The following is a 26796-nucleotide window of genomic DNA, read 5'->3' on the forward strand; positions in this document are numbered from 1 at the left end:
ATGGTGCAAAGCAAAAATATTCTGAACAGTTAAATGCAGGCAGTTTAGCTTCAGTTTATTTTAAACGCGAATCATCAAATACAAAAGCCAACAAAACACGTGTGCGAAAGAAAAAGGCAAACGTCACGCATGGAAAAATAAGCTGAAAATTTTGAAAACTGAATCGTAGAAAATAGTGCGGTTACAACACGACGAAATTTTGTTGATGCTTGTATTTAGATATGTAGCGATTACGTCATACTTTGTGCAAACTTTGCAATAGTTGTTTACCAAATTAGCTCGTTTTACTTGCTAGAATGCTCGAGCTGATAATAACAACTGTTTTATGTGCACCTGGGTGCAAAGTAATTTGTTGTGTATGATTGTTATTTAACCTTGCCTGATGGTTGAATGCTTCGGGACATCTAAAGATAACAAGGACACAATCATAAAAATTAATACATTTCAGCGTAGATAAATGAAAAGTAAGAAATCTATTTTCTCAACGATTTTCCTCAATATTTTGGCAGTAACAATTTTTAACTGAACATTATTTTGATGGAATGGTTTTTAAAGCGCATTTCAGTTGCAATGAGTATAACTACCTTCATAAAAAGTTTCCTGCTTTTGCCACAAAAAGCACACGTTAAAAAATATTATACTCCTAACATTTTGTCAGACTTACTCACTTTATATTAATATTTAGCGATAAAACAACAGAAGAGTGGAAGTCAAATCGGTGACATCTTCTCCTGTGGTGGAGTTAGCGCGCTTTACTTGGTGAGCTGGAAGTAGGCTCCAAGCTGTAAAAACACAATACCAAAAATTTGTAATGAAAAGGTATTGAGGTATTGAGTTACTTAATAAGCTTATATTATCTGAATAAAATTTTTAAATATGCACCAGCTTTAAACATTTTGATGCGAAATTTGTATATTGGTTCATTAGGAAGCAAAAGCGACTGCGGATGAACCCTTTAGGTTACGAAAACTAATTTTTGGTTTTTGGAACAAAAATGTTACGCAATCGAATCCGAAAATAAATGAAGCTACATGTTACTAACAAAACTGTCAGAGCTTGTTTTCTCATAATGCATCGCGATATATAGACGCAAAAATATTGCTATCTTTAGTGTACTTGTTTTTTTAATTTATTTCGCGACAATCAAAACAAAAATAAGACAAACCAGAAAAATCACGACAGCCCATTGGAGGTATAAACCATCTTGTCGTTGTCACTCCGCCAATACAATGGTAGGATCTGTATTGTTTTTCAACCTAAGCAGACTCGTTTTTCAGCGTCGTAGTTTACTTTTTAGTTTTAACTTACAACATGTTAAATGTAGAAAGTATTTACATTTTTCACACTTATTAACATTTCTGTCACTGAAATTACCTTATTCCGGGACACATCGGAAACGGATATTCGTATTGGCCATACTTTCTGAACTCACTGAATCCAGGAGTAACTTCTGATTGATTGTAATCCATTTTTCCTTTCGTAAACTTAACCGGAACAGACAAACTAGGTGGGGCCTTGTATCGATTTATGAAAGGGTGTTCTGAGGAATAATGTTTAAAGCTACTCTTTAACAGTTTTAATAGTAATACACGTCTTACCAAAGCACGTCGGTATAAACTGCTGAGCACGAACCCAATCATCTAAGTCTAAAGACTGAACATATGTTCTGGAATATTTTTTTCATTATCGAAAATGACTAATATACAAAATGTAAAATTACCGTTGAAGTATCATATAGCCAATCAACGTTGCCTTAGTCGTGTTGGTGATTTGAACTTCAACGATTCCTTGCTCATTGTTTTGGTAAAACTTTGCTGATTGGGAATTGGAAGAAGATATCCTTCCCCATTTCTGTTGGACATAAAAGGGATATGCAAAAACTTGATTTTCTATCGGTTGGCACCATTAAATTCGTTCAGCTGAGTCAAACTAGCATCAGTTTGCTGTGAGGCAGGCTGCCAAACATCACGGGAATTCAGTAACAATTTATCATAAAATAGCGACATATTTAAATTCAGATCAAATATGTACTTACGATGGAATTGGTGACGGTAAAGAGAACGTGGCAATTACCGCACAGAGCTCCAAAACTTGCGTTATAGCCTAATTGTCACGATAATTTTTTAATATGTACTTAGTATAGCGGACTTGGGACGCCTTTCCCAAGCAATCTGAAACAAAATCAAAGATTAAGCACATAACTTCTGCGTATACTAATTATTGCCTTATTATTATTTGTTAATTTATTTTGACGTAAAGTGTGACAACCGTTTTCCGGTAATAATCGCTCAATAACAGGTCTTTTTAAGTGATAAAACCTAGAAATAAAAATCTTATTTACACATCTAAATGGTCGGGCAGACCAAAAACTCTTGTAGAGCTTCTATCTCATAAAGAATTGGTGGAAAAATGTTTATTACCTAACCCCTAAAAACCCCAAAGAAAAACACCAATTTACTGTAAACCCATTAATATCAACATTTTAATATCAACAGGGTTATGTTGCAAAGGAACCCAAACCATAGTGCTGGCGACTTTTTTTTGTTTTTTGTAATACAGCTAAGATCGAGTTGAAACCCGGAACGCTACAAAAATAGTGGCAAGTACATAAACGAAAAATTGTTTGGATTAAATCAAAACAACACATATATCATTTATCCACAAGTTAACACAAACTTAAGTAGATTTAATAACCAACCTGTAATTTCCCGTCTTGTTTATATTTATAGGTTTTAGCGCATTTAACTGAAAGGTCATCTGTAAACGACAAGATTGTTAACGGTTGTAAACAGTGTCACTTTTTTCAAATTAACTTACCTTATCGAATCCATAAACTGGGGGCGGATAATTCTTGTCACCTGGACCTTGCCAAAGCCAGTCCCAGTTATATTCCTGCACACAGTCGGCCATTTTTCCAAATATGTATGAATTAAGAGGGCATTCACTTTCAAGATAGGTAGAAAAGCTGTCCGGACATTTAGTGCTAATACGGGACAATGGAAAGTATTGCGTAAAGAAAGTTGGAAGATTCGATCCATATTTCTGAAGAAATCCGTTTGTTGTGTGATATTTGAAAAATGCACCACTCGAAATTGTAGGTAATGCAAGATAATTTGGCACATGCCATATCATCAAGTCTGAAGCCTGGGAAAGGTGTATGGATTAGTTGTAATCGAATGCAAACCAAATCGATCTTATGCATAACTAAGATAAATACATTTATACCGGGATCAGCCCTGAATCGTCGATGCAGACCTGAGATCATGCAATTCTCATCTTTAAATCATGGTACCCCAGGCTTTATGAAGGCGTAATACCGAATCGAGCTGATGTCTTACGCATAGCAAGGCACAGACTAAAATAACTAGCCTGCTGTGGGATTCGAACCAACGACCTTCTTCTTTTCGGCACTCGACTTCAATAGGCCTTAAGTACAATGATTTGTGAATAAGTATGGTGTGTTCGCTGGTAAGCTTCGGGATTGATCCCAGTATGATTGTACTTATCTTAGCAGATCACTGGTCGAACTGGCGTTCATATACTAGGATGCTGACATGAGCAGCATACAAGGCCAGTAACAGTGCTTGTGATTCCACTTTCAGTGGTTTCACTATTGAGCATGTGTAGCTCAGTTGGTAAAGCGACTCCCGGCAATATTCGTACTGTTGGTTCAAATCCCACCGCAGGCTAGTTTTTTTTATATGTTCCTTGTCATATGGGAATTTTTGGGCGACCGGTTTAAATCGATGTGACGCTTTTAATGGGCCTGGCGCGTCATGGTAATTTTTTGTTGAACTTACATTTAGAGCATACAATGCTTTGCTTTTGTAATCTCCACTAGTTGCTTGTTCAAGTGTGCCAAACGTTTTCATGTTGAACCAATTGTCGAATTCTGCAATATTGATCACAACAAATAGTTAGTCCAATTACACAAAACGAATTATATAAACCAGGGGTTCCCAACCTGTGGTACGCGTACCACTAGTGGTACGCGAAGGCTTTTCAGGTGGTACGCGAGTAGCTTCCGCTTTTTTCACGTAAACCTGAATTTACAACTTTATATTTTGTTTATCTGGTTTTGTTTTTCAAAAAAATCTCCAAGGTTCTTCTTATTGTTACGTAACTATTCCTGTTGTTTCGTATCATTACGATCTTCAAAATACAGGTTATGTCAATTGTCAACAAGAAGCACAGTTGCTTTGAAACGCCGTAGAATGCTGTGAGACAGTGGGCATTAATTATATGTCAAATGATTGCCCTTGATAGATATCATCTACTATTTTATAGCTTAAGCTACAAATAGCGTTGAATAATGCTAGTGTTGTAAGCTAAAATAGATCAGGATAAAATGTTCAATAACGGTATGAAGAGGTAGTTTATGCTTCGTAGTAATGCATAGGAATGTGAGCAGGTATTTTCCGTCACGATGATCATCAAGTCAAAAATTTGAAACCGACTATAGGTGCGCACGGAAATGACTTTTGATGCGCTGCCAGTTTACACCTCGCATCGACCAATTGGTGGACAGTAAACAAAAATATCATTAAATTTCGTTGTGGTGCTTTAGTGTTATTTTAGTAGGCCAATATTCTTCTTCTGAATACAATATGATTCGATCAAATTAGTTGTTCTGCAAGAAGTGGTACGCGTAGCAGTACAGAGCGTCCAAGTGGTACGAGATCGTAAAAAGGTTGGGAACCCCTGATATAAACAAACCAACCAGGCGACAACGACCCATGACCACATGTCTACTGTCTCACATTCACTAGCTATATCTTCGTTGTGAATTGAAGCCACCAACGTCCGACCACCCCCATCAGACGACATGTCACAATATACCTAAAAACAAAAAAGATTACCAAATAACCGTGCAAGCAAACTAACAAACAATACATGAAAGGACGAAGTGTATGCATTGGGTTTAATAGTGATAAGGTCTGAGATGTTGTAGCCTTGTCTCAAGGCGTCTTTGCAATCTTTAAATATTTGGCTGGGGCAAGAGCCGAAATCAATTTGTTGATATTTTTCTAAACAATGATCTGATTGATTATAAAATATGCTGCTCACAGACAGCATTACTGAACTGAACCACAGTCCAATTACTTTACAACATACACCTTTAACACTTGAGGTAGACTTTCCTTCTTCTCTTTGTCTTTTCATCTAATGGTGAATAAGGAAGATTTGAAACACAGTTTTACACCTGACCTATTCCAAATATTCGTATGTTACAAAAGATAAGTTCCTTAAATAATCTGTTTCAACTGTATTGTTATACTGTATTTTTGGTTACAACAATTTTGTGTTCATTTTTTAACAGTACACACAATTTTTGCAGTCTTGTACTTTTTGGTCAAAACATAAAAACGTATTAAAATACCATTCTGATTCCGAAACCAACGTTGATGGCAACCGCAAGAACAACTAGAAAGGTGGTTTTCTAATATACTTCCATTTTAGCCCTCCCGCTCTGCATTCACCCGCCTTAATCGTAAACTAATAAATTACTCCCTTGAGATTTGAGACTTCTATCTGACTGACAGTGTACAAATATTATGGACTGTAAAAGTAACTATTTGGCCGATTAACTTATTTTTTTCTGGGTTTAAAGGGTGAAAATTGGTAAATCCAATAAAAAGTTACAAAATTCTTTAGAATATCTTACATTGCACCAATCAACAAAGCATGAAACTCTCAGATTATGTACTTTAGTCAGTACAGCCGTTTTTAAAAAAATCGTTTTGGGGGCCTGTGGGTGAACCGCTGGGTCGTTCGGGGTCAAACTTTAGAAGGATCAAATTTGGATTAATAACTAACATCTGTGCAAATTTGAATAAATTTAAAGCACTCTTTCTTGACTAAATGCGTTTAACCAACCAGCGTTAGACAGAAACGAATATTTTGGGGTTTAGGGGTGAAAATGGGTACATTTTTTTAAGGTAGCAAAGTCTTACCTTACATTGCACCAAACAACGAAGCATATAACTCCTAAATGATGTACTTTAGACAGTACAGCCGTTTTAAAAAAATTACGTTTTGGGGACCTATGGGCAAACTACTGGGTCAATCGGGTTCAAACTTTAGGAGGATCAAATTTGGATTATCTAACATCTCTGTAAATTTGAATAAATTTAAAGCACTCTTTCTTGACCAAACGTGTCTCACAAACCAGCGTTAGACAGAAAAAAGAAAAAAAATACGGACAAAAACAATATAATAAGCAGTAAAATTATTAACAGATGTACAAAGATGGCTGACTGGTGTGAAGTATGCTTTCCGTATTCGCTTTTAGAATCTAACAAATGAAAATTCAAAGTCAATATAGCTTTTTGTTTTGCAACAAAACCTTACCAATGGAACCTGACCCGTGCTCGGTTCCGGCGTTTTCGTACATTCTTCAGTTTTGATTAGCAAATAGGCTAAATGTGTGCAACGCTTCTCTGTGAAACAATAATCAAGAAATGCTGCAATTCTGACTGCACGTCTTGTGACCACTTAATTTTGTGGCAAACTGAATGCATTTCCCTCACGAAATATCCATTATTTGTTCCATTAATAATGCATTTGTCTGTTGTCCGTCAAGTTTTTGTCAAAAGAAGGTAACAAGTCGTATGTGACTGAAACGCTATTTGTTGATAAACTGTCAGTGTGGTTTGATATCTCACTAAGTAACATATAATTTGACAAAAAGCCCGTTGTTACCGAGTTGCAAGCCGAAGTCCAGATTCAAACATAAAATAGATAAGAAAATAGCGTTTGACGGACCCCCAATGCTAAAGCGATAATGAAACGCAACTGTGCTGCTGTGTAACACAACTTTTCGCGCGGTAGAAACGCATATGTTTTCATATCAAACGGGTAGCTTGCGAATTCGCCTTTGGTTGATTCGGTCTTTTTTTGATTTGGTTGAATTTTTTCGGCAAAACTGCCGAATATTCGGTAACATTCACGCAGGAGAACAATTATTAAATGTTCTAAAACTTTTCACGTGTATAAATAAAATTAATCGCACGTAAGTTATCTTTAGATTGTTTCTAAAAAAGACATTTGTTCAGGCAATGAAACACACGAATGTATCAAAAAAGGAACACGCTATACAACAGCAGTTGCAACAAAAGAAGCAAAGAAATTACAAAACAATATAATTGACAGTTCGTGACGGAAATTACAACATCGCCAGATTTGCCCTCAGAATTGCGATTTGGAATCATTAGTTGTCAGCACACAGAGGGACGTCTCACGTATTCATAACGATATTGTGGTAAGGACTTCCATTGTGTACTGAAGATTTTATCAAGGCAAAACGGAATGTTTGCAAATGCCACAGCTGAACAACGTACCAGGAAAGACTTTCAATTTCCGTCTAATACTTTAGAACGCAGCCCTGGAATAAATAGTTTATACCAGACAGGCATTTTTGCACGAATTCTAATCATTTTTCTGCTGACAGTTACTACTGCAGATGTTGGATTCGGGACTCAAATGGTATTATATTTTGTCGTCAGGTTAAAACCAAGTACAATAAACGCAGTACTAACACTTTAAAATCACAGTACGCAAGGTTCATTGAAGGTACCATGACAAATCAGCCGGTCACCAAGCATTTACCACCATAGACTCCGCCTTGCCATATGGTGGTAAACGCTTGGCGACCGGTTTATTCGGTATGGTGCCTTCAATGGGCCTAGAGTACTGTGATTTATACATGAGTGTGCCGTGAGGACTGATCTCAGTTATGAATTTATGTTTATCTTTACTAACACTTATTAATTAATTCTAATTTTGCATGTTTTAGATTCGAAGCTTTTGCTATAACGTGTATGTTATTAAATGATCTTTAATATCATTTTTTTGTTCAAAATCGAATTTTAGAAGCACATTTTGTAAAATAATCGCGTTTAATATAGATGAGGATTGACAAAACACATGGTAAACTAAGAGTTACTTAATAATTTAGGGGGCTGGTGAAACATACTATACAACACCAACCTCTTTTCTAAACCTTGCGGTTAGTTAAAGTTACGAGCAAAACATATGTTCTTTCCTTTTGATTAGGTGGAAACACAAACAGATCAGGGCTGCCAAAGCTTGGGTTTTGCCCCAAGATCTTGGGTTTTTACTTGACGTCTTGGGTTCTTGGGTTTTATTTTGAAAATTATAGCAATTCTTGGGTTTAGAGTCTTATTGATGAAATAATATATGTAAGAACTATTTTAACGAGAAAAGTTTTTCGGGTAGCTGCAGTGTTTAGGCCATTTTATCATGTCTTTTATTTTCTCTCTTTTCTAGACCCTAATTCTTTCTAGATAAGTATACAGGGAAAGCAATCGTTACACTTAAAAATGCAAATAAATCAATGCTCGTTAAACATAAAAACTCTAAATATACTGTAGACATTACTAATTTTATGAAAAAGAAAACAGATTATGATCATCAAACAGTCAAGAGTGAACTGGCGATTGCTGCATATTTTATTAAAAATGATATTCCCTTTGCTTGCATTGACCATTTCCTACCAGTTTGTAAAGTTGCATTTCTGGACTGTAAATTGTCAAAAATTTGTCAATGAACCGAGTAAATTTCCTAATTAATTGCATTTCTAACCACATTTTGCAATCTTGGGTTTTCATTTAAATTCATTTTGCTGTGAGACTTGGGTTTTGTTGAAATTCTCATTGGCAGCCCTGAAACAGATATAGAAGGGTCTATGCCTACTGCTGAAGGTACATGTTCTATGTCAGCGGTTCCCAACCTTTCTGGTGCCGCGACCCCTTTGAAACAGTTCCAAAGTTGCGGTGACCCCACGCATAGGCGCCGAGTTTTACAAAAATGCAACGTGGCCGACGTAAATTATAACGTCACTTTTATGACGTCACTAATGCGTGTAACCAAACGAGCTCCAACTCAAAGCCCAATATACTTTTAATAAAAAGCAAAGTTTGTCAAATTAAAAAAAAATCGAAAGTAATTGATTTGGAACACTTCGCTTTAACGTTTCTATTGGTTTAGAAAATGTTTCGTCAAGTCGTTGCTTTTGTATCACCCAAAGTGACTATTTATTACAGAACAATCGCATTGTACACCATAATGGCCAATCATTCACTGCCACAATTGTGTGTTTGACATGATAAACAAGTAAGGCACCAACCAAACTGGTTGTTGTTTCGGTACGTTTTGTTGCTTTTTCGTCAGCACGCTTGTTTAAAAGCAAAACTGTTCCCAAATTAGTTCAGATTTTACGATGTTTCGTAAGATACCGATACAAACAAACCCAAATATCCTCGGTGGCCGGCACCGTGCTTTATAAACCCAAGGGGGCGGCGCCACCCCGCCAACGCCTATTCGGAGCCTATGACCGCACGGATAAAATTAGTAGGCTATATATTAAAATAATTCTAAATATCGCGAACTTTATTTCTCACTATACTTTTTTTAATACTTGTCTTTGGATGCATCATTGACAGCCTGAAATTTTCATTTCAGTTTCGTTGACTATTAAGTTATAATTGGAGGATAGTGATATTATCGCGAGAATACAAAACAAGTTGGCAGGTTCTGACTTAATGGTCATGATTATGTAAATGCAGTAATAATACGTAATGCAAGGCAATAAGAAAATTCAGTGTAAAAAACCACTAAATCTGTCGCTATATTTTATTTGTTTTATCAAAACAAATGCATTTCGCTATAAAAAGCATCATCAGTGTCTAAAAACAAAATAAAAAGCGGGATAAAAGCAAAAACTACAAAAAAACACACACCCCCAGACCAACCGCAAAAAGTCTTCACTCTGTCTTACAGGACTGCAAATGCAGACCGGCAGGTATGGCGCTGATAAAAACCACGAAAAAAAGGCGAGGAAAAGATAAGGGCGCAAAACGAAAAAAACAAACACGATTGTAGCAACAAAGCGATTATAGTTACCGAACACCCTGAATCGTCGCAGTCGTTTTACTTGATCGGAGATTTCATTAATAAGAAAAGAATTACTACGCTGCAAGGCAATAATTAGCATTTTGTGAAAACAATTAAGTCTTCGAAAATCAAAGATCCATCCCAGCTGTAGTTACTAGTTTACATACTTTAACAAACAATCGCGGGAAAAAATGTTGTGCTCAGTTCTTTTGTTAAATTAGTCTATGGCCTAAAATGCGTTGGGAGCCATTCCCTTAGGCAACCCCAGGCAAATTGTCAGGCGACCCCAGTTGGGGTCACGACCCACAGGTTGAGAACCGCTGGTCTATGTAGTAGACATTAGCATTTTTTAATGTTAACGGAAGTAAAGTGATCTGTCGGTGCTGTGTTAAACATGAATCCAAAGCCCTATTGTATTTTGAAGTTTTTCAGGCGAAGAAGTCCAGTAATAGCACAAAACCAACATTTAAAGACTGTAACGACGCTTTAAGTCAAGGATACAACATCACAGGGCTACTGACCATTAAACCTGATGCCAACACATCGTCGTTTCAGGTGCGTACCTTCGTTCAATTGTTCGTTAGTTCATTTTTTCTTCTTTTCAGGTCTATTGCGACATGTCGTCTAATAGTGGTGGTGGTTGGACGTTGGTGGCTTCCATTCACAATGGCGATGGTTCGGAATATTGCGGTTCCGGAGATATGTGGTCAAAAACCCCATCAGGTTCCGGTGGGTTTTAAATGGTTTCATATGATGTGAAAAAAATTCCTTATTAGTGTTAGTGTACAATACTACAGCATTCGAGAACTGGTTGAATCTGAAAACGTTTGGCAGGCCAGAAGGTGCCACTGGACAAGATTATAAAAGCAAAGCCTTGTACGCTGTCAACGTGAGTACAATAAAAACACTTTCTCACAGACTAAATAGGTTTTTTTCCCCACAGTCGTTAATGCTTGTGTAATCAGACTCATGGTTCTAAAACTGTATAAAATTAAACTGTATAAAAATGTACTAGGATTACCACCGTTTCATAGGCTTCAGACATGATGATCTGGCACGTGCCAAATGGTCTTAACTTATCAGCAATTACAAGCGGAGCATTCTTCAAATATCACACAACAAACGGATTTCTTCAAAAATATGGATCTAATCTGCGCAGTTTGTTTACGCAGTACTTTCTCTTAGCCAGGAGTAGCCCTAAATGTCCGGATAACATTTCCGGTCATCCTGTTGGTGAATGCTCCCTTGATTCAAAGATATTTGGAAAAATATGGGAATGTGTGAAGTACAATGATTGGTACAACTTGTGGCCGGGTCGAAGATCGTTCCTTGGTCGTTCGTTTGACCCACTTCCAATTGTTGAAGTCGATAAAGTGCGTAACTTTGTGAATTTGACACAATTTAAAGCTGAATACTCTTTTCTAACTTCATGTAGATGACCATTAGGTTTGATACGCAAAAGACCATGAATATAAACAAGACTGGAAATTACAGGTAGGTCAATAAATTTCGATTATATTTTTTTAGTTTATTATTGTTGTAAGTGAAGAGTTCAGTACATAATGTAAAACCATTATTGAAAAGAGAGGAATTCTGTATCATTATATTGTGTAACTATCATTGAAAAGACTGGGAATTAAGTATCATTATGCGTATTTATCATTAAAAAGAGGGGAATTCTGGATCGTTATGTGCAACCGTCATTGAAAATAGTGTCTCTTTAATCAACTGGAAAGAAATTGTCGTTTGTAAAATTTACGTAAACTAATATTCCTGTAGTGTTCCTGGCTTCAAGTCAATCTTAGCTGAAATGCAAGTTATTCCATGGACACTCGGATCTACTCTGGTTTGGATTCCGTTGCCACACATCGATGTTGATGTTGATGTTAAGGTAAGTTTCTTATGAGCGTACACTATTAGGCGAAATTGATTTTTCTCACTTATCAAGCTATATTTTTCGTGTTGCTGCGTAATTCGTCACTATGTAATTACTCACGTTTAACTTTTCTTCGTTTGTTACAAGGCAATAGTAGAAACAAGTTGTGAAAACGTAAACAGTGTTGCCGATTTGGGTAGTTCTTAAAAACATTTATATATGTTTGTTCTTTGTTTGATTAGAATCACATATTAAGTTTAATAACATGTTCAAAGCTTTTGTTCATCTGCTTGGGTCAATTTTTTTAACCTACGCGAGAATAGAAACAACACTACTTTGCAAAATGGATGCGGTAAAAGCGAATAAAACTAAACACTTAATACAAGAAATTATTTGGCCTGTTTTTCCTATGTCGCTAAAGGTATCAGGAAAGGAAAGAAACCTGCAACCCAATGCTTGCGTAGTTTATAAACGGCTAGCTACACTGCAAGGTTTATTAACCAACTAGGCGCATTTGCGTTTGATTGGAGAAATTCGGGTACAGCAGGAAGGTCCTATCCATGCCAACACTGTGGCCTTGTGGGCATTTCAGCAACTTCAAATCAATGGTGCCCGATACCACCACGATCAACACACCGGGTAGTGAAATGCGTCTCAAACCAACCGTTAGTTGCCGCGATTACGGTATTTATGTGGCTAAATGCATTGAATGTAATGCTTGCTATGTCGGCCAAACCAATAATTAGCAGTGAAAGAAATGACAAAGCAGCTTTATCGCGTCATTACGCCAGCAAACACATTAATATTTTGAAAAGGAAACCTGACATCGCCACATGTTTCCGTATTACCTTTGTGGAAAGCCCTAAAAAAGAAAATTTAGACACGTGCGAGGCCAAATGGCTAAAAATATTGGACGCTAAAATAAACTTTTGAGGTTGGTTCAGGTAGCTTTGGCAGTTAGTAACAGCAATCCCTTGTTTTATTGTTATACTGTTTTACTGCTTTTATTTTATTTATTTTGGCGTGTTTGTTTTAACACTCATTTTTATATCGATTTGTATTTCGATTTCCAGTTACTGATGATGCCATACATAGGCGAAATATATATTCTTTTATTTGAACCGACTGATTCTGTTTTACCAAGGATTTTATCGTCCATTGGTTTTACTGTATTACAAGAAATTATATTCGTACCTTAAACCTAGATAAAATCGAATTATCACGTCAAGGATTGACCTTAGATTTCAATACAGGTCACTTGGGGTTCATTTGGCGAGGACGTAGAGTTTGTTAGCAGTTCGTTGTATCACAATGACTATGACATACGATTTGGAGCTATGTGTGGTGGCCCATATTGCAAAGTTCTCTTTACTGTCACGAATTCCGTCGTAAGTAATTAATGTGTATTTATTTTTGGATAAGCGTAGTTTCTAATCACTTTTTATTTCCCCAATCCTGCTTTTGTATTTTTGCCTAAAGCCCTGTGTCCTACACACAAATTAAGCTATGGTGGTTCCTAGTTTGATTAGACTATGAAAGGCCTATATTGCAGCAGTGCAAGGCAATGGAGAACCAAGTTTTTGTACACTACTTGTTTTTTCTTGTAGAACTTGGGAACAAGATTTTCGTCAAATTCCCAATCAACGAAGTTTTACCAAAAGGACAACCTAACAAGCGTCGAAGTTCAAATAAAAAACATGAATAAGGCAACGCTGATAGGATATGCGATTGTGCACCGGTAATGCATTTTTCATTGAATTGTCAGTCATTTTGAATTCGAGATATAAAGAGATCTAACATGAATAGAATATTCGCAAGCCCCGAGAGCTATCCCCGAGACGGTGACGATTGGATTCGTGTTCTTAAATATCTGCCCAGTTGCTTTGGTGAGTGAACATAGCATGTATATCAGTAACAGAATACAATGGCGTTTAAACCTTGTCGCTTATAGATAAAGCTCTATTAGGAAGACATAAAGGCATTCCAAGTTTATCTGTTCCCGTCAAGTTTATCAAAGGATACATGAATTACAACCAACCTGATGTTACTCCTGGATTCATTGAGTTCAGAAAATATGGGAGTGTCGAATATCCATATCCGATTTGTCCTGGAGTAAGGTAAATTAAAATGGGAGAAATGCACCACTTGTCTCGTTAAAAATGTCAGATATCCTAACGGATATGGTCTTTATAACTTTAGGTTGGAAAACAATGCTGACCCTTCATTGTTTTGCATTGGCGGAATATCAAGTGGATCATTACATTCAGCAAAAGGCTGCGGTGATTTTTCTGGTATGTCGTATTTACGTTAAATTGCTGATCAATTGCTGTTCAAATGCTAAATTTGGATAAGGGTTGTCACAATAATTGTCTGACAATTTCGTCTGAATTGAAATTCGGGAACAAAACGAAAATTTAATTTTATACAACACAACACTTTTAAGACTTAATCAACATACAAATATCGCCCATCAAGTTACAAAAGCAATCTTTGTGGATTTTTAAACATGTCATGTCTTTATTCCTCAAATATATTTACCTAAAGCAATTCAATACCTCATTATTTCCTATTGAATTGATTTGCACAACCAATACGCAACATATTGTTTTTGACAGCTTGGGCCAGACTTGAAGCTCACAAAGAAAAGCGGACAAATTCCACCACAAAATATGACGTTACTGATTTGACCTCGACGCTTTTGTTGTTTTATCGTTAACTTGAACTCTTATACTGATCTTTTGTAGCTGTTTTTTTCCATAACCTAAGTTTGTAGATTTGATTTATGTAGGTTGCCAAGAAGGAAAATGTATAAATTTTATTTGTTTCAAATGTGGCTATTTCATAAGTTGCCAAATATACAATATCTACACATATATACAATACGTTTGTCCAATTTTTTTTAAGTATTAAGATTTTGCGGACCCATTTGTTACATGTGAAGGTATAATTAGTTCAGTTGCACGTTAGGACATAAAATGTCATTTGCAAAAACATGCCAGTTCCGGGTGTTCCATTTGGTATTGAATTGTAGGACAACTGCTTTAAGTTTCTTTTTTAATTTAATGAACAGTAAACTGTAATTGGTCCCTGGTGTTGTGCAGGAAATGTGTATAGTTTAATATATTTGTGACTGGGATAAAATTGCTTTAGGTAGATTTTTAAATGCTTAGGTTTCCCTACGAAATATACGATTCATTTCTTTAAATGTATTGTCGTCATAACGTATTTAACGAAAACATGAAATATAAATCGAAAAAATATTTTCTTAATTTGCCTTTATTGAACAGTATGATATATAACTTTCTTACTTTTCCAACAACAGGTTTACTTGTAGGCTGTGAAAAGTATTTATGTGTTGATATGTTTCGCAAAACGATTGTGACATACAACCGGCCATTCTCGAAGCTTCATATATAGTTAATTTGCAATTGTTAAACGTTTGTGCCAGCAAAAACCTGATGTGCATCCCTAAAGCACATTATTGATAATAATTCGTGACGTAAATAAATAGTCACAAAATTACGTCATTACCAAAGCCACATTGTTGATGACGCGTTATAGGCGCTTTGCACGTACACACAACGTTTTTTCGGTTAATGTTTCGGTCGTTTGCCGAAGATGGATGTAAACACCACAGCCGAATAAACTACAGGTTCCAATAATGAGATGCAGTTTGTTAAATATTCTAAATAACATAGAAAATTATCCACATTCTTGGATAGTGGTAAATGGTGATTGGATTAATGTTTTGAAATAGATGCCCCCCTTACTTTGGTCAATGTCGCTCAGGTGGCTTTTTAACGACATGATACAAAAACTTTTCTAGTTCGACTGTTCCCGTAAAGTTTGTCAATCAATTCTCTTTCTCAATTTATTTAGTTTAAAAAAATATGCAACGTGTGGATAGTCTTATCCGATGTGTCCCACAGAAAAGTAAAGTTGGGTGAGACAAACGTTATTGGATGGGAGAAATGTTAATGTCCACCAGTGTCAACTCATTGTTTCCAAATATTTATTTACCTCTGCTACATGTTTAGCAAATATACAAATATCGCCATTAAACGTTATCAAACAATCTTAGTGCAATAAATAAAAGTAAAATATTTGAGGCAGGCGGGAACTGAATTGATCACTTACATTTCGTTACATTCTAAAAACTCTGTAATCAGTTTCTATAAGTTATAACTTGTATTTTTTTTTGAAAACCTGCAACTGCCAGTCTTTAAAAACGTGCAGCCGGACTTGCTTCGATGACCACTTGTAAAGAGGCGGCTACAATGAAAATTATAATGTTCATTACAGTTGGTTGTGTCTTTCCTTTCTTCGTATTCTTGGGTAGGCGAATTAACAGCAAAAAATTCCAACAATTTTTCATTCATAATATAGAAGAAATACCCGGAAGACGAGTAAAAAACATGTTTTTTTTAAGTGAGACAGGTTCTTTCTTATAGAGTAAACCTTGTTTTAGGTTGATAGAATTGATTTTCTGGCAATGTGCAATATTATAAAGTCCTGGCTCCCTCTAACAGAGCTACGACACTTTTTTTCTGGGACCAGGCTGTTTTCTACTTTAAGTTGATCAGGAAACAAAAGCATAAACAGTACAGAGGCGTGCATCGATAAACAAACACGATATGTTTATAAAGAATGTTCTAGAACAGCAATATGACTCGAAATGTTTTAGATAACGAACGAATGGAAAGTAAATCCTTTAAACAATTATTGTGACGAGTTTACTCTTATTTTATGAAATGCTTTTTCACACGATGAAGAAGGAATGAAGAAGGAACAAGAAAAACATGGAATGATTGGTACGTTTTCATTGAATCGCAGACACAAACTTTCGGCACAATTAAAGAAAAAATGGCACGAAATTCGAAGTATTGACAGTTCGTGACGGAAATGCAGTAAAATTGCCATACAATGTAGTCGCAACGAGACATACAGGCGCGACATCAACTTACGTTGGGTAGTTGCTAGACAGAGGATAGTTATACGAACAACAAAATTTGTTTGTGCTTAAACTCTTTTGTCGAGGGAAAGTATTATACCACAGAAAAATGTTTGAAAACGGCAGAGGCGAACAACATACAGGTATCATTGTTGAGGTGTTACAATCTGATGATTTCTTATACACGCTGACTTTTCAATTTAGCACGCAGCTCTGGAAGAGGCTGTTCAAATGAGTCAGGAATTTTCTCAGTTCTTCTGATCGTTCTACTGCTCACAGTTCTTGTGGTTGCCATCAGCGTTGGATTTGGAATTGCAATGGTAAATTTAGTTTTTGTTGGGTTAATTAATACGGTATTTTGTGCTAGTTTTTTTTAAATGATTTGTAACATTTGTTGTTGTCAAAGTTAAAATGTTCAACAAACTTTCCTGTGTTCGACATGTTATGTTACAGAATAACTAGAACTGTATAAACACAACTAAGTTACTTAAGTATTACTGAAGTGAAAATATGAGTGCGAGGTTTAAAATATGACTTTGTATTGTTAGATGGAGACACCAAGAACAGAACCAAAGAAAATGACAAATTTTGGAGGTAAGCAGAGAGAATGATTTGGTAGTTTTACTTACCGTTGCATTTAAAGTATTTACTTTTTGTAGTCCAACAGTCGATGAAATCCAGATTTTGCGGGAAGCCAACATTTAAGGACTGCAAAGACGCTTTAAGTCAAGGCTACAACATCACAGGTCTTCTCACTATTAAGCCCAATGATTACACTTCCGAGTTTCAGGTACAAAAATTTTGCATGCTGTTTCACCTCGGACGAACTAAACATCAAATCTAGGTATATTGCGACATGTCATCCGGTGGCGGTGGTTGGACGCTGGTAGCTTCAGTTCACGAAGACGCTATCACTGGTAGCTGCGATTCCCAAGACAAGTGGTCAAAAGATTCGACAGGGTCTGGTTAGTTTGCAGTTGCAATTTTACAAAATATTGTGATGTTTTTAAGTTCAGTTTCACGTTGTGCATTACTTTGTAGACTACGACAACTGGTTTAATCTGAAATCGTTTGGCAATTTGGAAGATGCAACGGGAGAGGACTACAAAAGCAAAGCTTTGTACGCTCTCAATGTAAGCTCAAATAAACTATTGTGTAAAGCATTTGTTTTTAATTTTTAAGCCTGTCGGTCTATCACCGAATGTTGTCACATAAACGTTGGTAATAACTGAATTTCGCAGGCCTCAGACATGATGATTTGGCACGTGCCAAACGATCTTGGTTTGCCAGCAATTTCGAGTGGCGCATTCTTTAAATATCACACAACAAACGGATTTCTTCAGAAATATGGATCGAATCTCCAAACTTTGTTTACGCAATACTTTCCTATGACCCGGTACAGCCCACAAGGTCAGGAAATAAGGTTTCTTGCTATATATTTTTCCCTGTTAGTCAATTAAATATTTTGTTCAGGTATGGCCGAGAAAGCGATAGGGTGTGTGCAGAAAACTGATTGGAGTGATATTTGGCGCTGGCCGTCGCAACAAACTGAACGAGTAGTTCCAGTGCAAATTACAGACAGCGACAACGTGGGTTGTGTTTTTTGATGCACAAATCTTCGGTCTATAACGCAATACTGTTTTTATACAGATGACAATTAAATTCAATACACAAAGGGCAATAAGCATTAACAGAACGGGAAATTTCAGGTTGGTTAAAATTTGTTCATTATATTGTTTTTAACAGATCGGAAAATTTCAGGTTGGTTAAAATTTGTTCATTATAGTAATTATTTATCATTAGAAATAGACCGCATGCTTTCATAGATATTCGATTTTTACCTACGGTTGCTGAATATAAAATTGTTATTTTGTAGTGTGCCCGGACAAAAACCGATTCAAGTAGCAATGAGTAAAACACCAAGAGTTGCAACCACACTTGTTTGGATTCCAATACCATACACCATAGGCGATGCCATTGTTAAGGTATAGTTAGCCGGTAAAAGTTACTATTAAGAGCAGTGGTTCTCAAACGTTTTCCGCGTGCGGCGCATAAAAGAACTAAAATTTCCTTTCGCGGCACACTTAGCAGGTAAACAAAACAAAAGTTGTTCAAAGAATGTTAAATTACAACTTTATTGTGGTGCCTTTTATTACCAATTAGTAAAATATGAGCTGTGAAACGTTGTCATGCACACCATTATTTCGGCATAAATTCCTAAAACACCAGGAACGGTTTGTAAATTACTTCAATAAAAGAAATATTTCGCGGCACACTTGGAAATCTCTCACGACACACTATTGTGCCGCTACACACAGTTTGAGAATTACTGATCAAGCGAATATTAATCTATTCATACTTCGTCATTGTGTTTTCATTTGGCGCATATAGCATACTATCTATGTCAGAGCTCTTCAATCGGGGTTCCGCGGAACCCTAGGGTTCCGTACAACCCTTTCAGGTGTTGCGTGAACTTTAGGGGTTGCACGGGGAGTAGCAATTCGAACACAAGTGATTCAAAGTATCATTGTTTTGAACAGCACTGCTCGGCTGTTACACCATTGATCAATTGTGACGTAATGAATACAACCTTGTTACACTCTAGCTCAGTTGCGAGATTAATGTAGAAACGACCGATCCAAATAACACGGCAATGCGTTTCAGTTAACCGTATAATTCAAGTCAACCTTTGTGATGTGCTTTGGCTGTGTATGCATCTTTTTTCTTTGATGTAGCCTACTTGTATTACATTCATTAAAATTATTTTATGGGGGTTCCGCAAAGTTTGACAAAATACCTTAAGGGTTCCGCGTCGCTAAAAAGGTTGAAGAGCACTGATCTATGTGTATAGGTGCCTAATTAAGTGAAGAAAGAAACAACAACCTATGTTTGAAACTATAATAGGTGTAACGAGTTTATGTTTGTTCCCATTTCTTACGATAATTATTTTGTTGCAGGTTAATTGGGGAACGTTTGGCAAAAACCCTAGCTTTAGGCGGAGTTCAACGTCATACGATGACTATAACATAAAATTTGGAGCTCAGTGTGGTGACTCATACTGTAAGGTTCTTTTCATTGTAACCAATTACAACGTAAGTAGCGGTTCCTTTGAAGGAGTTATATTCGGAGTTTAAAACACCTTTTTTGTTTTTTTGGTAAATCAAATGCTTACATAAAGTATGATTGTGTAAAGTAAGGTAATCTAGGATTTTTGTTGTTGTGATATAAAAGCATAAAACCTACAAAATCATTTGAAATACGAATGCAAGTGATCCAGCAAGACGGTTTAGTATCGTAATTGTTTTCGTCCTTTAGAATTGGGGAGAACGAGTGTCTAGCTTTTCCCAACAAGAGAGTTTTCACAGAGTGAACAACCAAACTCACGTCGAAGTGCGAATAAAAGATTTGCATCGGGCCACCTTAGTTGGTTACACAGTATTCCAAAGGTAACTCATTTTTAATCTCAACTTAAAACCATTTGATTTAGCTAAAAATTTTTTTAGAAAATACACGTCGACTCCGGGAGGTTACGACTGGGGTCAAGTTCTTAACAATTTTCCGAGCTGCTTTGGTGAGTGTTTATTGTAAGTCTATACGTTGTAAAAAAAAACACTACTACAGAACTCTTTTACCAACAGATGACTTCCAAACAACTGAATATCAAAACCTTCCTAGTCTGTCGGTTCCCGCTAGCTTTATCAAAGGAAACATGGAATTTTATGAATCCGATGTAACACCTGGTTTCATTGAGTTCCGGAAATACGGCAGTTCCGGGCATCCTTATCCCATATGTCCAGGAATCAGGTATACTTCTAATGTAAAAATCAAATAAAATATCTCATATCGATCTCACAGCTGATTTATTGCAGGTTGAATGGCGATGCTGACCCGTCCTTGCATTGTATTGGCGGATTGACAACTGGTACATTGTTTTCGTCCAGGCGCCGATGTGGTGACTTTGCTGGTATGTACTGGTTTGCTATAACGTGTAAATTAAGACAAACATTGGGGCAAGTTTCGCTCCGTTTGAGAAACGCTTTATAATTAAATCGGATAAAGAACAGTACAGATCAAATAAACAAATTCTGTAGGAAGACATAAATTACTTCAAATAGAAGACGGCATTGGAGGCCCAATCAATCGTTATAGCACAGTGTTTTTATTGCGTTTTTGCGTGCTGTTTAATTCTTTTGTCTTTTGTTTATCGTGCACTGTATTACGCGCATTTAGTGTTATTTACCCTAATAAAGGCGACCTGTATCGAACGTCGAAAAGTCAGTGCAAAAATGAGCTCAAAAAGTTTAAAAAGGTATAAGACGGCTGGCTTAACGGCAGTTCTTTTGTTTCGCTGATTGGGCAGTCTCCGTTTTTTTACCAATCAGTTTTACCAAGTGCTAATCACAGATCGGATTTGGTTGATATTTATCTAAGTTTGAAATTTATAGCACTCAACATTTGGTAAATTTTAAAACTGTTTGATACAAATAACAAGAATTATGATGCTTTGACAGCTTGGGACCAACTTGCAGCTCACAAAGAAAAGAGGGCAAATTCCACGACAGGAGGTGACGTCACCGATTTGACCTCGACGCTTCTGCTTTTTTATCGTTAAATTTTTGCCATATTTGTAATAGATTATTAATCATTTTTATTTCATTTATTAGCCAGTCAAACATGTGCAGAAAAACTGTAAGATTCCTGTTTTCGAATACAAATCTAATATTTTTTTCACGTTTTATCACTAAGCATTGCTAAAAATATTTTATTCTCATTCCATCCGGTTGTAGATTTTACTTTCTCAACATCTGTATTTCATAAATGACAACATTGCTTTGTCAGCAACATACATTTTCTTAAAAAAAACGAATTATTTTTAATGAGCACAGAAAATCAACAATAAAAATTGAAAATATTGAAATGATTATTAAAAGAAAGAAAAGGACAAAATATCAGCAAATTTTTGAGTAATTTTCAAAAATTATGTCCTTATTTGCATTTTTGAATTGGATATTAGGAGAAAGTTAAGTGTCCTACTCACTGCTAAACTTAAAAAAATAGTTCATAGTCTTTAAAATTCTTCAAAACCTTGTCATGCAGCTAAGCACCTTGCTTATGTTCAACACTTGTACGTGATTTCTTTACTTTGGTGCATCCGTCAGTTTTCCGACAGATTCTGCTCTAAAATTTAGTATGTAAACATTGCACAGTACATAAACATTGTATAACGCTTTTCATAAAAAAAGGATAATTCATTTGCTTGTCTGCTTTGAAGTTGAAGTTGAAAGAGTTCAAAGAATACTTAGACACCATTTAAATTTCTGAAATAAAAAGTTTTTTGGCGTTGTTCTATTTTTGATGGCGTGCCTACCCTGTGTGCTAACAAACATATTTTTTTGTTTAAATGACATTCACTTCATCGAAGTCGGATGTAAACCACTCAGTACTTGTGATGCTAAACAACTAGCGACATATGTTTTGTGAAAACGTAATTTTCATACGGTTTGTAATAACAAATAACATGTTTATTGTAACAACAAAGATGCAACTGGTTGAAGGTTGATGCAATTAAACATAGCTAGTATGGAACTGCGATTTACATTTTGGTTATGTTTGAAGCTTTTGTTTAATTCCATGAAACGCTTTATTCGAGTGACAAGAAAATGTGGGTTCATCTATTGAATTGAGCAATAAAAATGACGAAATTCTACAGAAAGTAAACTGAAATACAGATATGCAGAAACGTAGGAAGTAACATTTGAACAAATAAACAGATTGAACACAATACGTTTTTTTAGCAATGGTTAATGATATATTATGTAAAATAATTAAATTTGTATTGACATTGGACTACACGAATTTTACAGCTTTTCTACAGGTGTTTGACCGGCTAATAAATCAAATAAAAATGATTACTGATAAATGCAGATAAAATATGGCGAAAATTTAACGATAAAACAGCAGAAGCGTTGACGTCAAATCAGTGACGTCACCTCCTGTCGTGGAATTGGCCCGCTTTTCTTTATGAGCTGCAAGTTGGTCCCAAGCTGTCAAAGCATGATTATTCTTGTTATTTCAGATCAAATAGTGTTAGTAGTTAGTTCTTTGGAATGATTTGCGGGAAAAAAAACGAAGCTAGCCAATCAACGAAACAAAAGAACTGCTGTTAAATCTAACGTCTTTTATGTAAAGTAAGTTATATCTTTATGTCTATAATGATGGGATGAGCATTTGCAATACAGAATTTTCTTTTTAGGTCTATTTGATCTGCAATGTCCTTTATTTGACCTAGATTAAGTGGCCGAAACATTTGGTGTAATTCAGATGTTACAGCTAATCAGTACATACCAGAAAAATCACCACATCTTCGCCTGTAGGAATACGAGCTACCAGTTGTCAATCCGCCAATACAATGCAGGGAAGGGTCTGCATTGCCATCCAACCTTAAACAAATCAGATTAGAGAATTGACATCGTCTGAGTGTTTGATTGGTTATTAACTTTTTCTTTTTGTGTTTGGATAAAAAAGAATCAATAAGTTTTTTATACTTGTAAGTAACGCACCTGATTCCTGGACATATAGGATAAGGATACCCGGAACTGCCGTATTTTCGGAACTCAATGAAACCAGGAGTAACATCCGATTCGTAAAAGTCCATATTTCCTTTGATAAAACTAGCAGGAACCGACAGACTTGGAAGGTCTTTGTATTCAGTTGTTTGAAAGTCATCTGTTGGTAAAAGAGTTTTAAAGCAGTGCTCTGTTATAACTAATAGACATAATATGGACCCTTACCAAAGCAGCTAGGAATATTATCAAGAATCTGACCCCAGTCGTAATTGTTAGGAGTTGAGGCATATTTTCTAAGATAATAAAGTTTTTGTTTTCAGCTAAATTAATTGTATTGTTGTTAGAATTGAAACAAAGTTACCTTTGAAATATTGTATAACCGAATAAGGTGGCCCGATTCATATGTTGTATTCGTGCTTCAATATGTGTTTGATTGTTTACTTGGTAAAAACTCGTTGTTTCGGTAAAGGTAGAAGTAACCTGTCCTCCCCAATTCTAAAAAATAATATGTATGGATTTTGTACGTTAATAATTTTAAAGATTTTGTACGTTTTATTTTTCGCATTTTCGCATCTAAATTTTTAGCACACCTTAGCTGAACTAAACAAACCTATGAGCCATTTTGTGAGTCTTTACTTTACCAATACACCTAAAAGAGTGTTTTAAACCAGGGAGTCGAACCGCTTGTCATATGGGTTCAGGTTCGGTTCGGGTTCACTTGGTTTTGTTTTTAAGGGTTCGGGTTTGGTTCAGGTTTTTCAAAATGTATATTTTCGGGTTCGGGTTTTGTTCCGATTCGGGCAAATTATGCGGTCCGAACCGGTTTGCGGTTTTTAAACCGGTTCAAATTTTTATTCATGTCAATTTAACTCTAACCATCATCTACCTGGCCTTATCAAACTCCAAAAGAATTTTGCCCGTGCACTGTAATTTTTGACACGCCCTATAAGTGTTATCTCGCGTATTAGTTTTGAATAAAATCACAACATATAAAACAGACTGCATATTTTACTGGTTCGGTTCCGGTTCGGGTCCAACGCCAAACAAAAAGTAGGGTTCAACTCCGGTTCGGGTTTTTAGAAAATCGTAATTAGCGGTTCGGGTTCGGTTCGGGTTTAATGAAATAAACCGCTCAAACCGGTTCGCGGGTTCGGGTTCAGTTCCAGTTCGACTCCCTGTTTTAAACTCCCAATAAAGTTGCGTCCTTAAAAAAAGATTCAATAGTTAGTTAGTCACTTACATTGGAATTGGTGATGGTGAAAAGAACCTTACAGTGCGAGTCACCACACTGTGCTCCAAATCTTATGTCATATGTTCCCTGTGATGTTGAGCTCCGCCAAAACCTCATGTTTCTACCAAACGTTCCCCAATCAACCTTCAAAAGCAGCTTTATAAAAAAATGGAAACAAGCCAAACATCATCTAGTGCTTTGTATTTCAATTTTAATCCTCAGCAAAGGCTTTTATCAGATAATTAAGCACCTATACAGAACATAGTAAGCGATGTATAAATACGGTATGTTCTACCAAAGACCGCCATCAATGTCAAATGAAATAGCTTGCCGAAGTATACATTAGTAAATATTCCCTTGATAGTAAATTTTATAGACGAACTATACCTTCACATTGATATCGTCTGCAGTGTATGGTATCGGAATCCAAACAAGTGTGGTGGCAACTCTGGATGTTTTTCTCATTGCCACTTCAATCTGTTTAGCACCAGGGACACTATAAAATAACAACTTATTCTGCAACCTTAATTAAAAATCGAATACCTGTCAGAGAAGACGGTCTATTTCCTATGAAAAAAGATTACACGAGACAAAATAATGAAGAAATCTTTACCGACTTGAAATTTCCCGTTCTGTTAATGCTTATCGCCCTATGTGTATTGAATTTGATTATCATCTGTACGAAATTAAGATTGCGTTATGTGGTACCCTTACAATTCGTTCACAAAAAATACAACCCACGTTGTCGCTTCCTGTAATTCGCACAGGATTTACTCGTTCAGATCGTTGAAACGACCTGCGCCAAATATCACTCCAATTAATTTTCTGCACACACCCTATCGCTTTCTCGGCCATACCTAAACAACAGATTTAATTATTGAACTGGGAGAAATCTATTTTAAGAAAACCCTCTTCTTGACCTGTTGGGCTGTATCGTGTCATAGGAAAGTGTTGCGTAAACAAAGTTTGAAGATTCGATCCATATTTCTGAAGAAATCCGTTTGTTGTATGATATTTGAAGAATGCGCCACTCGAAATTACTGGCAAACCAAGATCGTTTGGCACGTGCCAAATCATTATGTCTGAGGCCTGCAAAACCAGTTTTTTAAAATGTTTACGTGCCAACCATTGCTCATGCAAATGTCACGACAGGCTTCAAAAAGGTTAAAAAAACTTTAAAAATGGTTTATTTGAACTTACATTGAGAGCGTACAAAGCTTTGCTTTTGTAGTCCTCTCCGGTTACATCTTGCAAATCGCCAAACGATTTCATGTTAAACCAGTTGTCATATGCTGTAAAATGCTACAAAACGTAAAACAAAAATTGAAAAAAACGTATAATTTACAAACTGACCGGAAGCCGACGATTCCTTTGACCATTTGTCTTTGTAATTGCAGCTACTACTGATGCCGTCTTCGTGAACTGAAGCCACGAGCGTCCAACCACCGCCACCGGACGACATGTCGCAAAATACCTAATATTTATGTTTAGCTCGACTGAGGCGAAATAACAATCAAATTTTTGTACCTGAAACTCGGGAGTGTATTCATTGGGCTTAATGGTGAGAAGACCTGTGACGTTGTAGCCTTGACTTAAAGCGTCTTTGCAGTCCTTAAATATTGGCTTGCTGCAAAATTTCGATTTCACTGGCCGTTGAACTACAAAAAGTATATGCCTTCAATGTTACGGTTAAAAATACTTTATTACACACTTGCTTTACCTCCAATACTTGTCATTGCCTCTGGCTTTGGTCTTGGGGTTTCCATCTAACAGTACACGAAAATATTTGGAAACGCGTTCTCATATTAACACTTTCAAAGACTTAGTATGCTTTTGTATTAAAAAATGTTTTTTTCTGATGTAATATAATGTGTTGCAGGAAAAAAAATCGTTTCTAATCTGAATGATAACATGTTGGTCACAAATATATAGCAAAACATGCCGTATTGGAAATATAAAAATAGCAAAACATGCCGTATTATATCAACAAAACCAAAATTACCATTTGAATTCCAAATCCAACGCTAATAGCAACCACAAGAACTGTCAGCAGCAAAATGATAAGAAGAAGTGAAAAAACGCCCGACTCGCGCGAATTGCCCTTCCCAGAGCTGCGTGCTGAAATGAACAGTAATCATGTAAAAAAGTATCAGATAATAATAACTTAACAATGATACCTGTACGATGTTCACCTCTGCCGTTTTCAAACATATTTTTGGCCTGTAATAACTCCTCTCGACAAAAGGCTGAGCAAAAC

General features: G+C 36.2%; 4 protein-coding genes across 6 annotated transcripts; 2 read left to right on the forward strand and 2 right to left on the reverse strand.

Annotated features, from left to right (window-relative positions):
- Positions 1-1381: 1381 nt before the first annotated feature.
- On the reverse strand, positions 1382-3953 carry LOC145231974 (uncharacterized). The gene is made up of 6 exons (XM_080096448.1): positions 3801-3953; positions 2818-3144; positions 2699-2757; positions 2036-2171; positions 1721-1851; positions 1382-1540 (listed from the first exon to the last, which is right to left on the reverse strand). Exons 1-4 carry the CDS (start codon positions 3870-3872, stop codon positions 2135-2137), a joined length of 495 nt encoding a protein of 164 aa, XP_079952574.1. The 5' UTR covers positions 3873-3953; the 3' UTR covers positions 1382-1540; positions 1721-1851; positions 2036-2134.
- A 6230-nt stretch (positions 3954-10183) lies between these two features.
- On the forward strand, positions 10184-15026 carry LOC145231968 (uncharacterized). 3 transcript variants are annotated; one of them, XM_080096443.1, is made up of 12 exons: positions 10184-10470; positions 10521-10644; positions 10713-10804; positions 10950-11288; positions 11351-11409; positions 11695-11806; positions 13045-13179; positions 13399-13529; positions 13598-13677; positions 13743-13908; positions 13991-14082; positions 14407-15025. In XM_080096443.1, exons 2-12 carry the CDS (start codon positions 10533-10535, stop codon positions 14505-14507), a joined length of 1419 nt encoding a protein of 472 aa, XP_079952569.1. In that variant the 5' UTR covers positions 10184-10470; positions 10521-10532; the 3' UTR covers positions 14508-15025. The 3 variants fall into 3 exon arrangements, with proteins under 3 accessions (XP_079952569.1, XP_079952568.1, XP_079952570.1); XM_080096442.1 differs by lacking the exon at positions 10184-10470 and having other exon boundaries at positions 10477-10644; positions 10692-10804; positions 14407-15026; XM_080096444.1 differs by lacking the exons at positions 10184-10470; positions 10521-10644 and having other exon boundaries at positions 10738-10804; positions 10931-11288.
- A 1724-nt stretch (positions 15027-16750) lies between these two features.
- On the forward strand, positions 16751-21426 carry LOC145231967 (uncharacterized). Its single transcript, XM_080096441.1, has 16 exons — positions 16751-16885; positions 16947-17062; positions 17291-17336; positions 17402-17532; positions 17587-17707; positions 17784-17875; positions 17984-18152; positions 18216-18331; positions 18393-18451; positions 18619-18727; positions 19700-19834; positions 20058-20188; positions 20246-20313; positions 20381-20546; positions 20612-20706; positions 21254-21426. The coding sequence occupies exons 1-16, from the start codon at positions 16852-16854 to the stop codon at positions 21352-21354; spliced, it is 1689 nt and encodes a 562-aa protein (XP_079952567.1). The 5' UTR covers positions 16751-16851; the 3' UTR covers positions 21355-21426.
- Positions 21427-22685: 1259 nt separating this feature from the next.
- LOC145234229 (uncharacterized) lies at positions 22686-26001 on the reverse strand. The gene is made up of 11 exons (XM_080098981.1): positions 25893-26001; positions 25740-25831; positions 25448-25628; positions 25375-25396; positions 24927-25035; positions 24549-24683; positions 23670-23803; positions 23534-23601; positions 23303-23468; positions 23088-23182; positions 22686-22786 (listed from the first exon to the last, which is right to left on the reverse strand). Exons 1-11 carry the CDS (start codon positions 25999-26001, stop codon positions 22686-22688), a joined length of 1212 nt encoding a protein of 403 aa, XP_079955107.1.
- Between the last annotated feature and the right edge of the window lie 795 nt (positions 26002-26796).

This window comes from Phallusia mammillata, chromosome 6 (genome assembly GCF_965637545.1).
Source record: "Phallusia mammillata chromosome 6, kaPhaMamm4.hap1.1, whole genome shotgun sequence".
NCBI lineage: Eukaryota > Metazoa > Chordata > Ascidiacea > Phlebobranchia > Ascidiidae > Phallusia > Phallusia mammillata.